Source organism: Chelonoidis abingdonii, chromosome 4 (assembly GCF_003597395.2).
Source record: "Chelonoidis abingdonii isolate Lonesome George chromosome 4, CheloAbing_2.0, whole genome shotgun sequence".
Classification (NCBI taxonomy): Eukaryota; Metazoa; Chordata; order Testudines; family Testudinidae; genus Chelonoidis; species Chelonoidis abingdonii.
Genome location: NC_133772.1, coordinates 13,134,218 through 13,145,442, shown reverse-complemented (window position 1 = coordinate 13,145,442; position 11,225 = coordinate 13,134,218). Strand labels below are relative to the sequence as shown.

The 11,225-nt window shown below is 46.4% G+C and overlaps 1 protein-coding gene across 1 annotated transcript in view; it reads left to right on the top strand.

Moving 5' to 3' along the window:
- Positions 1-3,041: 3,041 nt before the first annotated feature.
- CR2 (complement C3d receptor 2) overlaps positions 3,042-11,225 on the top strand; it is a 106,713-nt gene continuing 98,529 nt past the window's right edge. Inside the window, exons 1-6 of the mRNA XM_075064710.1 lie at positions 3,042-3,189; positions 6,034-6,216; positions 6,877-7,059; positions 7,646-7,828; positions 9,120-9,311; positions 9,557-9,653. Of these exons, the coding sequence (XP_074920811.1) occupies position 3,189; positions 6,034-6,216; positions 6,877-7,059; positions 7,646-7,828; positions 9,120-9,311; positions 9,557-9,653 (839 nt within the window). The 5' untranslated portion in view covers positions 3,042-3,188. The remainder of the gene's footprint in view (positions 3,190-6,033; positions 6,217-6,876; positions 7,060-7,645; positions 7,829-9,119; positions 9,312-9,556; positions 9,654-11,225) is intronic.

The window sequence follows — 11,225 nt, the reverse complement described above, 5'->3', positions numbered from 1 at the left end:
CATGATACTTTTGCCATTAAGCAAACACAGCAATTCTTTCCTGGCCTCTGCCACTGAATGCCTCCATGCATTATGCTGGGCCCTATCAGTGCGGGAGGACTGCCTGAGCTCGGAAAACATGTCATCGCGAGTGCGTTCTTTTCACCTTCTAATCTGCGATAACCTCAGGGATGGAGCTGATAGGAGGAAAGTAGAAACATTCTGGGGGGACTGCATGGTCACCTGTGCTGCTGAGTTCGCCACGCTGGTCAAACAGAAAATGAAATTCAAAAGTTCCCGGGGCTTTTCCTGTGTACCTGGCTAGTGCATCTGAGTTCAAAGTGCTGTCCGGAGTGGTCACAATGGAGCACTCTGGGATAGCTCCTGGAGGCCAATACCGTCAAATTGCATCCACACTACCTCAAATTCGACCCAGCGATGTCGATTTCAGTGCTAATCCCATGGTCAGGGAAGAAGTACAGAAATCAATTTTAAGAGCCCTTTAAGTTGAAAAAAACGGCTTCGTCATGTGGACGGGTGCAGGGTTAAATTGATATAACGCTCCTAAATTTGACCTAAACTCGCAGTGTAGACAAGGGCTAAGGCTTTGATGGTGGGTTATCTTTGATCCCATTGTGTTGAGTATGGGAGGCCATACTGGCAGGGCTGAGTATGGAGGCCAAAAGGACTGTGGGATTAGTTTGAGATATGAAAAGGGAAATGCAACTATCTCTGTAGCTATCCCAGTGTTTCCCTTGCTCCTCTCCATAGTATCTGGGCTTTTCCACTCTTCAAATGATCCATGCAGAACTGAATCCTGGTCAGCTTTGCCCACTTAACTCCCCTCCCAAGTTAAGGGACCTTATGGATGGCCCCTTCCAACTAATAAATAGTCACAAAGTGGCAGAATTTCCAATATAAACATAAAATACACAGTGGAAATAACCCTTGGACCTTACTAAGGCATCTGGGAAAATGGCTGGAGGTTACAAGAAGCATGACTGAGTCATCGTGCTTTATAGATATTTGGGGGGATGTAAATGGTTGAAGGTCGGTAACTTTACCCCCGATGTGCATTTGCCTCACTGCTGTTGCATTGGACACGACTCAACACAAGCATATAGATCTTTTCCCTTCTGGAGATCAGCCTGTATGAGCTCTGCATCAGTTAAGACTCTCTTCCCTCCCTGCAGTGCTGCAGTGTCTGTCTCCTCCAGCCATCGCCAACGGGAAGCCCAGCAGCCAGGACTTGGCAGTGTTCAGCAGTGGAATGTCAGTAAATTACAGCTGTGAGCCTGGCTATTCCCTTACTGGACAGGCATCTATTTATTGTACGGCATCCGGAACGTGGAGCCCTCCTCCTCCGCAGTGTGAAGGTGCGTTTATGTTCTGTTACCTAGAACTAAGAGGAAGAAGCTCTTACCACAGGATTTAACTCAAAAGACAAGGTCACCGGTGCAACAAATTTAATAGCAGGGAATTAAATCTCCATTTAAATAGAGACAGGGTGAAATAAATGCTTTTGAAATTAGATGTGCTGTATGCAAACTCTGCCCTCCTAAGCATACACACACCATGTTAGACTGAAACCCTGGACACCCTTAACATAAATTAGAAACACTATCAACTAATCTCCACACTCCCCTCACACTCACAGACAGACAGGCTATCCCCACCCTTGTTACATGCTGAGTGAAGAGGAAAGTGTGTCCCCCAAAGGCCAACAGGCCAGTGCTATTTAAGACCAAGGCGCCAACCTGAGGGCCCCCCACAAGGAGCTCTCCCACCAGCTCTGCTCTCTCTCTCACTGACAGGGAACCATCTGGGACCTCTATTCACCATGAGAGGAGCAGTATGGTACCTGTGGGATGTGGTATTAGGCAGGCTAGCACTAAAGTGTTTGCATGTTAGAGGTTAAAAGAAATATGATCAACTCTCCCCAGAAACTGGTAGGGAGCCAGTGCAGAGCACAGGTGCCAAGCGCCCACTGAACAGCACCCTTCCCAGTTCATGCTGACGCCTTCTGCACCTTTTCAATTTCAGAGGTTCTCTGCATTGCCCCAGAAATCCAGAATGGAAGAAAAGCTGCTGGACATGGACCTGTCTATAGACCCATGGACACGTTAAGGTTTGAATGTGATCCTGGCTACACCCTGATTGGCAGCCATCAGATTCAGTGCCAAGATGAAGGAACCTGGGATCTTCCTGTTCCAATCTGCACACAGGGTAAGTGTGAATCTAGGTTGACTGCTGGGTAACTGAGGTGATCAATATCTGGTAGGGTTGTGCCTGGAGGCTAAAAAATAAACTTCCTTTGAATCCTGGGGACACTTCTCAGCTGTGAATGGGGAAATATCCACCCACCCTCTAATCTCTTGTCTATGCTTGTCACTGTGATAGCTGATCCCCTGCATCCAGAGGTGAAAGTAAGCCAGTACTGGCCAGTATGGAGGACCGGTAAGAAAAGGAGACTGGCTGAGGGAGGGATTAGTTTGAGATCAGAAAAGGGAAATACAAATATATGTGTAGCTATCCCAGTGTTTCCCCTTGCTCCACTCCATAGTATCCGGGCTTTTCCACTCTCCAAAAAGATTCCTGCAGAACTGAGTCCTGGTCAGCTTTGCCAACTTAACCCCGCTCCCAAGTTAAGGGAACTTATGGATGGCCCCTGTCAACCAAGAAATAGTCTGAAAGTGGCAGCATTTCCAAACACAAAATATACAGTGCAAATAGCCCTTGGCTCCTTACTAAGGAGACTGGGAAAATGTCTGGGGTTTACAAGAAGCATGACTGAGGCCTGGCCTACACTACGCGTTTATACCGAATTTAGCAGCGTTAAACTGATTTAACCCTGCACCCGTCCACACAACGAGGCCCTTCATATCGATATAAAGGGCTCAAGAGGATGTCAGAGTATAGAAATAGAGTTATGAAATTGAAGTACAGTAAAAGACTTATGAAAGGAAATGGCTCAGTCCATTCCATCCTGCACGTGTGTTAGAGTCTAAAGGGTTTGTTATGCTTTCCTTTTCAGCTACGTGCGTAAGCCCAGAAGTGGAGAATGGCAGAACAAATTGGTACAGCCTGCCTACAGACCCAGAGACATTGTTGTGTTTGAATGTGACCCTGGTTACACCTTGAGCGGCAGCCCCAAGACTCAGTGCCAAGATGATGGTAGATGGATCCTCCTAGTCCCTGTCTGTGAAAGAAGTAAGTGTGACTAAGGGCTATGTCTACACTATGAAATTAGGTCGAATTATAGAAGTTGATTTTTTTTAAATCAATTTTATACAGTCGATTTGTGTGTGTCCCCACTTAAGACTATTAAGACCATTAACTCGGCGGAGTGCATCCACAGTACTGAGGCTAATGCTGACTTTCGGAGCATTGCACTGTGAGTAACTATTCCATAGTTCCCTCAGTCTCTACCGGCCATTGGAATTCTGGGTTGAGTTCCTAATGCCTGATGGGGCAAAAACTTTGTCGCGGGTGTTTCTGGGTACGTGTCGTCAGCCCCCCACCTCCATGAAAGCAACAGCAGACAATCGTTTTGCGCCTTTTTTCCGGGACCTGTCCACCGGACCCACTCAGCCAGCTGCCTGCCTGGATGATTGTATTATTGTATGGCATCCGGAATGTGGAGCCCTCCCCCTCCTCGATGTGAAGGTGCATTTATGTCTGTTACCTAGAATTAAGAGAGAAGCTCCTACCACAGGATTTAACACGAAAGTCAACAGAATTAATAGCAGAGAATTAAGCTCCATTTAGACACATGGTGAAACAAGTACTTTTTGAAAATAAAGGCACTGTATGCACACTCTGCACTCCTGTGCGCACATGCACAGATATACATCCATTAGGGAAATATTGGGGGGGGAAAAAGTATCTGTCTGAAACCCTAAGCACACTTGACATGAATCACAAAACTGGAACTATTATCCATGCTCCCCTCACACACACAGACAGACACACAAACCTCTGACCCCAATCCCTACCCTTGCTGCACGCTCAGTCAAGAGAAAAGATTTGCAGTGAGTCCTCAAGGCCAACAGGCCTGTACTGTTTCTGAACAAGTGCAAGGAGCAGATTCCAAAATGAGGCCCCTCACAGGAGCTTTCCCACCCGCCCTGCTCGCTGTCACTGAGAGGGATCTGTGTGGGGCATTTGTTCACCACAAGAGGAGCAACACAGAACCTGGGGATTGTGGTTTAAGCAATATACTGTTTGCACTTGAGACGTTAAAAGTCAGCACCCTAAACTCTCTCCCAGAAACTGGTAGGGAGCAGTTCAGAGCACAGGTACCAAAGGTGCACTGATCAGCACTGCTTGCCGGACAGACTGACACCATCTGCACCTTTTCAATTTCAGAGGTTCTCTGCATCGCCCCAGAAATCCAGAATGGAAGAAAGGTAGCTGGACCTGGACCTGTCTATCGACCCAGGACACTGTTAGGTTTGAATGTGATGACCTGGCTACACCCTGATTGGCAGCCATCAGATTCAGTGCCGAGATGATAGAACCTGGGATCCTCCTGTTCCAGCCTGCATAGAGGGTAAGTGTGAATCAAGGTTGACTGCAGGGTAACTGAGATGATCAACATCTGGTAGGATTGTGCCTGGAGGATAAAAAATGAACTTCCTTTGAATCCTGGGGTCACTTTTCAGCTGTAAACGGAGAACATACAAATATCTGCCCACCCCTGATCTCTTGACTGTGCTCGTCACTGTGATAGCTGATTCCCTGTGTCCTGCCCTGCCCTCCTGACAGACAGAGATCTGGCAATGCTGTGTCTCACTGAGCTTCCTAAAGGTGTGAATGGAAACGCAAATCAACAAAACTCATCCCTCTCTCAACAAATTGACCCTGCCAGCAGGTAGGGGATCTTGGGGACAACTACTGCACTGGTGGGGTGCAAAATAATAAACTTTATTAAGAAAATGCAAAAACAGGGAAAATTCAATAGTGAGGGGTATGGGGTTTGTTAAGGTAGACAATTGGGGAGGGTTTCTTTTAGTAAATAGTATATAGGGGGTTTTCAGTAGTGGGTACAAACAGTGGGGTAATACAGTTGGTAACCAATTAACACTGAAATATAAATGTAACAGGTAACTAACAATTTCTTATGTAAAGGGTGTGTTACAGCAGCATATAACCAACTAACAGTTATGGGAAAAATGTGTTAAATAACCAACAACTCTAGGTGAAAATGTGTCACAGTGTATAAATGTAAAATGTGAGGTGTGTTAGAGAGAAAAAAGGGTAACCAATGGGGGTTTTATGCTAGACTTCAGTAATACAGTTGAGGTTTGGGAGCAGTAGGAGCGGGTGAACACGTGGGGGGGAAGGAGAGAGAGAGAGAGAGAGAGAGAGAGAGGCAGGGGTAGAGGAATGAGGTTGGGTGATGGGGAAGAGGAGCACGTGAGCAGACAGCAGAGGGAGATTTAAACTGAGGGAGACACAGAGAGCAGACAGGCTGCAAGTTTAAACATCAGAGAGACTGCAACGAGTGACTGGGGTGCTCGGGGGTTGCGGGTTAGGGCAGTGGGAAGACAGACTTAACCACAATTATACAGAACACAGCAAAATCTTATCTATGACCTAACTTAACCAAGACTACACAAATTAGCAAGTAACAGAACACAATGCAACAAATTTTTTAAACCTAACTTACAGAGCACAATACAAACAATTCTCTAAACCTAACTTAACCACAGCTATGCAAAATGAAATTACAACTTATCTAGACTAAGAACCTGATGGAAATTGATGCTAGCCTCGGTACATGGATACACACCACTGAATTAATGTGCTTAGTGTGTCCGCGTGCACTCGACTTTATACAATCTGTTTTACAAAATCGGTTTATGTAAAATCAGAATAATCCCATAGTGTAGACATACCCTGTGTCATTGTGCTTTATAGGTATTTGGTGGGATGTGACTGGATAGAGGTTGGTAACTTTATCCCTGATGTGCATTTGCCTCACTGCTGTTGTGTTGGGAGATCTGCCTGTATGAGCTCTGCTTCAGTTAAGACTCTCTTCCCTCCCTGCAGTGCTGCAGTGTCCCTCTCCTCCAGCCATCGCCAACGGGAAGCCCAGCAGCCAGGACTTGGCAGTGTTCAGCAGTGGAATGTCTGTAAATTACAGCTGTGAGCCCGGCTACTCCCTTACTGGACAGGCATCTATTTATTGTATGGCATCCGGAATGTGGAGCCCTCTTCCTCCTCGGTGTGAAGGTGTGTTTATGTTCTGTTACCTAGAACTAAGAGGATGAAGCTCCTACCAAAGGACAAGGTCACCTGTGCAACAAATTTAATAGCAGGGAATTAATGCTCCATTTAATTAGACACTGGGTGAAATAAATGCTTTTGAAAATAAAGGTGCTATATGCAAACTCTGCGCTCCTAAGCATACACACACCCTGTTAATAAAATATTAAAAAGCTGTGCCCTTCTGAAACCGTGGGCACCCTTGTCATAAATTAGAAACACTAGCAACTAATCTCCACGCTCCCATTACACTCACAGACAGGCACGCTATCCCCACCCTTGCTACACACCAAGAGAAGAGGAAAGTGTGTCCCCCGAAGGCAAACAGGCCAGTACTGTTGAAGACCAAGGTGCCAACCTGAGGGCCCCTCACAATGGGCTCTCCTGCTCCCTGCTCTCCTGTCACTGAGAGAGAACCATCTGGGGCCTCTATTCACCACAAGAGGAGCAGTATGGTACCTGTGGGATGTGGTTTTAGGAAGGCTTGCACTAAAGTGTTTGCAATTTAGGGGTGAAAAGCAGCACCATCAACTCTCCCCAGCCAATCCAGAGCACAGGTGCCAAGCGCCCACCCAACAGCCCCACTAGCCAGGCAGACTGACACTTTCTGCACCTTTTCAATTTCAGAGGTTTTCTGCATCACCCCAGAAATCCAGAATGGAAGAAAAGTAGCAGGACGTGGACCTGTCTATCGACCCAGGGACATGGTTAGGTTTGAATGTGATCCTGGCTACACCCTGAATGGCAGTCGTCAGATTCAGTGTCGAGATGAAGGAACCTGGGATCCTCCTGTTCCAGTCTGCATACAGGGTAAGTGTGATTCTAGGCTGATTGCTGGGCAACTGAGATGATGAACATCTGGTAGAGATGTGCCGGGAGGCTAAAAATTAAATTTCCTTTGAACCCTGAGGTCACTTTTGAGCTGTGAATGGGGAACATACAAATATCCGTCCACCCCCGATCTCTTGACTGTGCTCATCAGTGTGATAGCTGATCCCCTGTATCCTGCCCTGCCTTCCTGACAGACAGAGATCTGGCAGTGGACTGTCTCACTGACCATCCTAAGGGTGTGACTAGAAACACAAATCAGCAGATCTCGTTCCCTCTCTCAACAAATTCTATTTTGAATTCTTAAGGGAGTCAAGGGAAATTTGTAGGAACAAAAAAGTAGCAGATTGGGAAAATCTGAGTTTGTGGGTGAAAGGTGAATCTAGGCAGTTGATATTTAATCTCTTTTGTATGTGTTGCATACATACAACAATGGTGCAATGGAGGATGTGACATAACTCATGCATCCTGGGCTTTCCCCCATCCTGCAGACCAGCCTATTTTAAGCTCTTCTTGAACAGGATTCAGATTTTCACTGAAATATTCTTCTTTCCCTCTCCCCCGTTAGCGTTGCCGTGTCCCCCACCTCCGGTCATTGTCAAAGGGAAGCACAATGCCAAGCCACTGGCAGCTTTCCCCAGTGGAACATACGTGAACTACAGCTGTGAACCCGACTACGCCCTCAGTGGAGAGGCTTCGATCTATTGTACCACATCTGGAACGTGGAGCCACCCTTCTCCTCTATGTGAAGGTGAATGAAATTTTTGGTTGGCTTCTTCCCTTTGGCTGTAGGTGTGTCAGTCACCCGACAGGATTTAAAATGAGAGAAAGAATGTTCAGACACACCAGCTACTGTAACACAATTCACAGCTGGGAATAGATTCTCCCGGTGGGGGGAGACAGGGCTATAATCACTGCTTGCACAAGAAGCTCAGTTGACTTCAGTGGAACTTGCGCACTGATGCCTGTAGAGAGCACGGCTCCCTGAGCTCTGCCGGACAAGATTACAGTTGAAAGGATTTATAAAAGTGTCAGCAGGAAGATGGAATAGTGTAAAAATACAAATGAAGATGAAGTTAAAGCTCTGCAAAAGAAATGACTCTATAGACAAACTCCCTCGCAGATTCTTAGGGCATGTCCACACATAGAATTGCAGTGGTTTAACAAATGGTGTGAACCCAGAAACCTGCTGTTCTTACAAAGGCAAATATATCCTTATGAGACAATTGAATTTGAAAATGTTAATGAAGGAAGTGACACTGAATGTGTTTCTCAAAACCATCTGAAAACTCACATGGTGGTACTCTGGGTGTGTACAAACTGCTAGATACAATGCTAGATACAATGCTAGATACAATACTGCTAGAACACAGTGCTCATGATTGAGGCAGTGTGAGGAGTGGTTATTTTATATTCCCACGTCTGCCAGCGATGTGGTGTGCTCGTCCTATAGCCTCAGCTGCTAAATTACAGTAAGAGATAACCTAAGTATCTTGAGTCAATGGGTTGTTGTATCAAAGTTTGTGAAGGGCTTGGGTCCTTTGATAGATGATGCTGTATGTGGATATTAATTCCGTTGGGCATTGCTGAACCTATAGAGTCATATGCTTTAAGGCCAGAAGCAACTATTGTGATTCTTCAGTCTTCCACTGAAGTACTACTGAAAACTGGCACATTTCAGCATCCTGGGAGTATGGCAGCCCGAGGATGGATATTAGGACCAGCGGTAAACAGGGGAGGTGCATATGTTTTAGTTGATTAGGAAATAGAGGTTCTTGTGCCACCGGTGAGTGTGGCCCAGTGTGTATGTTATTTGAGATTTAGTCTCTAGCTATGGATTTTTGTTGTAGTAGCACCTTTGTCTGAAGGTTCTCTTTCCCTCAGCTTTAATCCTAGTGTAACACCTAGAAGAATCTTTATAAAGTGGATCTGCAGTTGTTTCTTTGTAACACTGTTGTTTTATCTGCCTGTGCCAGACGTGGTACATACCAGTTCAGTAGATATGTTTTTTTTTTTCTCATGAATGTTTTCTTTCTTGCTAGATGGCTGTGGTGTCCCAATGAGGTTAAGCTTTGCTGAGCTGAAGAGCGAGTATAAAAATCAGTCTGCCTTTCCTGTTGGGAAGACTATAAACTATACTTGCCGGCCTGGATACAGCAGACAGCCGCAGATACCACCCACTATTACATGCCTTCAAAATCGAATGTGGTCAGAAGCACTCAAGTTCTGTAAAAGTGAATATCTTCATGGATTTTGTTTCCATTGTTCGATAAAGGTCTTAATGGCAATAACATTTTGCAGCATGGATACAACTAATGTGCCTTTAAATAGTTCATAGTAACTAGTCAAGTTCTCTAGCTGTGGCTATTCTGGGCCTTCTAAATGCCGCCTTTGTGGAGTGTGTTAAATAGGGACAGATCCCTCGGATAATTGTTGCATTGAAAGGGAGAAGCCTAATCTTTGCCTTGTTCTCTACCAGAGAAATCGTGTGGTCATCCAGGAGAGCCAGAGAACGGCAGAGTTATTATAACAGATATTCTCTTTGGGTCAACCGTTAGCTTCATGTGTGAAGAAGGGTAAGTTTCAGATTGCCTGAGCTGGCTCCTTCTGCCTAGGATGGAGCTGTGCAACATAAATGGATATCCTCATATTTCCCCCAACTCCTGAAAGCAGTTTACTCTTCCGTACTGCCTGAAGGTGCTGGCTGAGCACAGATGTCTCCTCTGAGTAGGATCCAAGTGACCAGGGCAAACCTTGGAATCTCTTGGATTTTACCCCTGCTTTGACAGGGGAACGGTTCTTCTTCTGAATATTTGGAAAAGGCAGTTTTCCTGTATGGAGTTGGGTGGAAGGGTTTTCACTGACTAACTGCCCACCTGCCAGACTGAGGAGGTGTCTCCAAGGGGAACCTGCTGGGCGGGGAAGGTGCCCGAGTGAGAGTGCTGGGGATACGGTGGCAGAAGAGGGCATCCCTTGCCCTCTCCATTTGAAGACTAGGACTATGCTTTGAGGTCTGAGAAACAAAGGTCTGCAGCTGTAGTGCTGGCTTGTGGCCTTGTAGAGCATGTCATATGTTGAGGCGAAAGGGAAGAGCCTGTAACTGAAGAAAGTCCCATTTCACAGACGTTCCCTATAACAACAGCTGGCTGCTGAACTCCAGAGCCAGCTCAGCTGAGATTTGCTGTAGTGTCTTTCTATTTGGACCTGTCTGCTGGGGTGGGGTGTTACTCTTGCATGGGTTACAACAGTCATGATTGACTTAGTTTATGAATCTCAAGCTATCCAGACCCCGGCTGGGTCTCCCTGGCCCACTCACTCTCACTCACTCATGCCCGTCACCCCAATCGGGGTATGTGTCGCCAACCAAAGATCTCCAGAGTCCTCTATTCTGGGCCATTCACTCTAGCTGGTTCCAGGTATAGCCCATTTTTTTGCTATCAGCCTGAAGGTCGCGTTGCCAGGTGTTTCTTGGACGGCCTCTTGTCAGGTTGTTGCTCCTCATCTCTGCTGCAACCTGCGCCGTCTTTCCTGACTCGTACATGGTCCTCACGTTCCATGTGCCTATGGTAATCCTCCTGGTTGCAAGAAGGGTAATCGGTTTAGTGGCTTCCTCATGGCTTTCACCACCCAGCGTCATGCATCTTCGAGTTGAAGACCCTTCTTTTTCCAGGGTAAAAGTCTCTGTTGTCTCTATTGTTGGTGTTTCTGTAGCAGGTTGATTTTATACGAGGTGGAGTTGCTAGCCCAACGCCCAATCCTCCTCCTTTATCCTGACTTGGGACAGGCAGATGGCCCCAAAGGACCTCTCTGGTGGAGTTCTCCCTGCCACACTGCCTCAAAAACTTATCTCATCCATCATGAGAAAAACAAAACCCGTCTCGATCAGGCATAATAATACCCCTCCTGCAGCAACCTGCCAGAAAGCGCTGGGAGAAAATGCTGTTACTAGTTTGCCTGTGGCTTGTGATTCCATAGTGGGGAATGATTATGCTGCTGTGGTGAGGAGGACTTGAGGGCACAGGAAGGACATTTGGATCCCCTGGCTCAAAGAGTGCCAGCTCATTGGGTCTACATAGGATTCCGTTCCATGGTTTAATTCTACAGGGGGCTGGGGAGTTCTGAGTTGGCAAGGAGCCTTTTCTCCTATG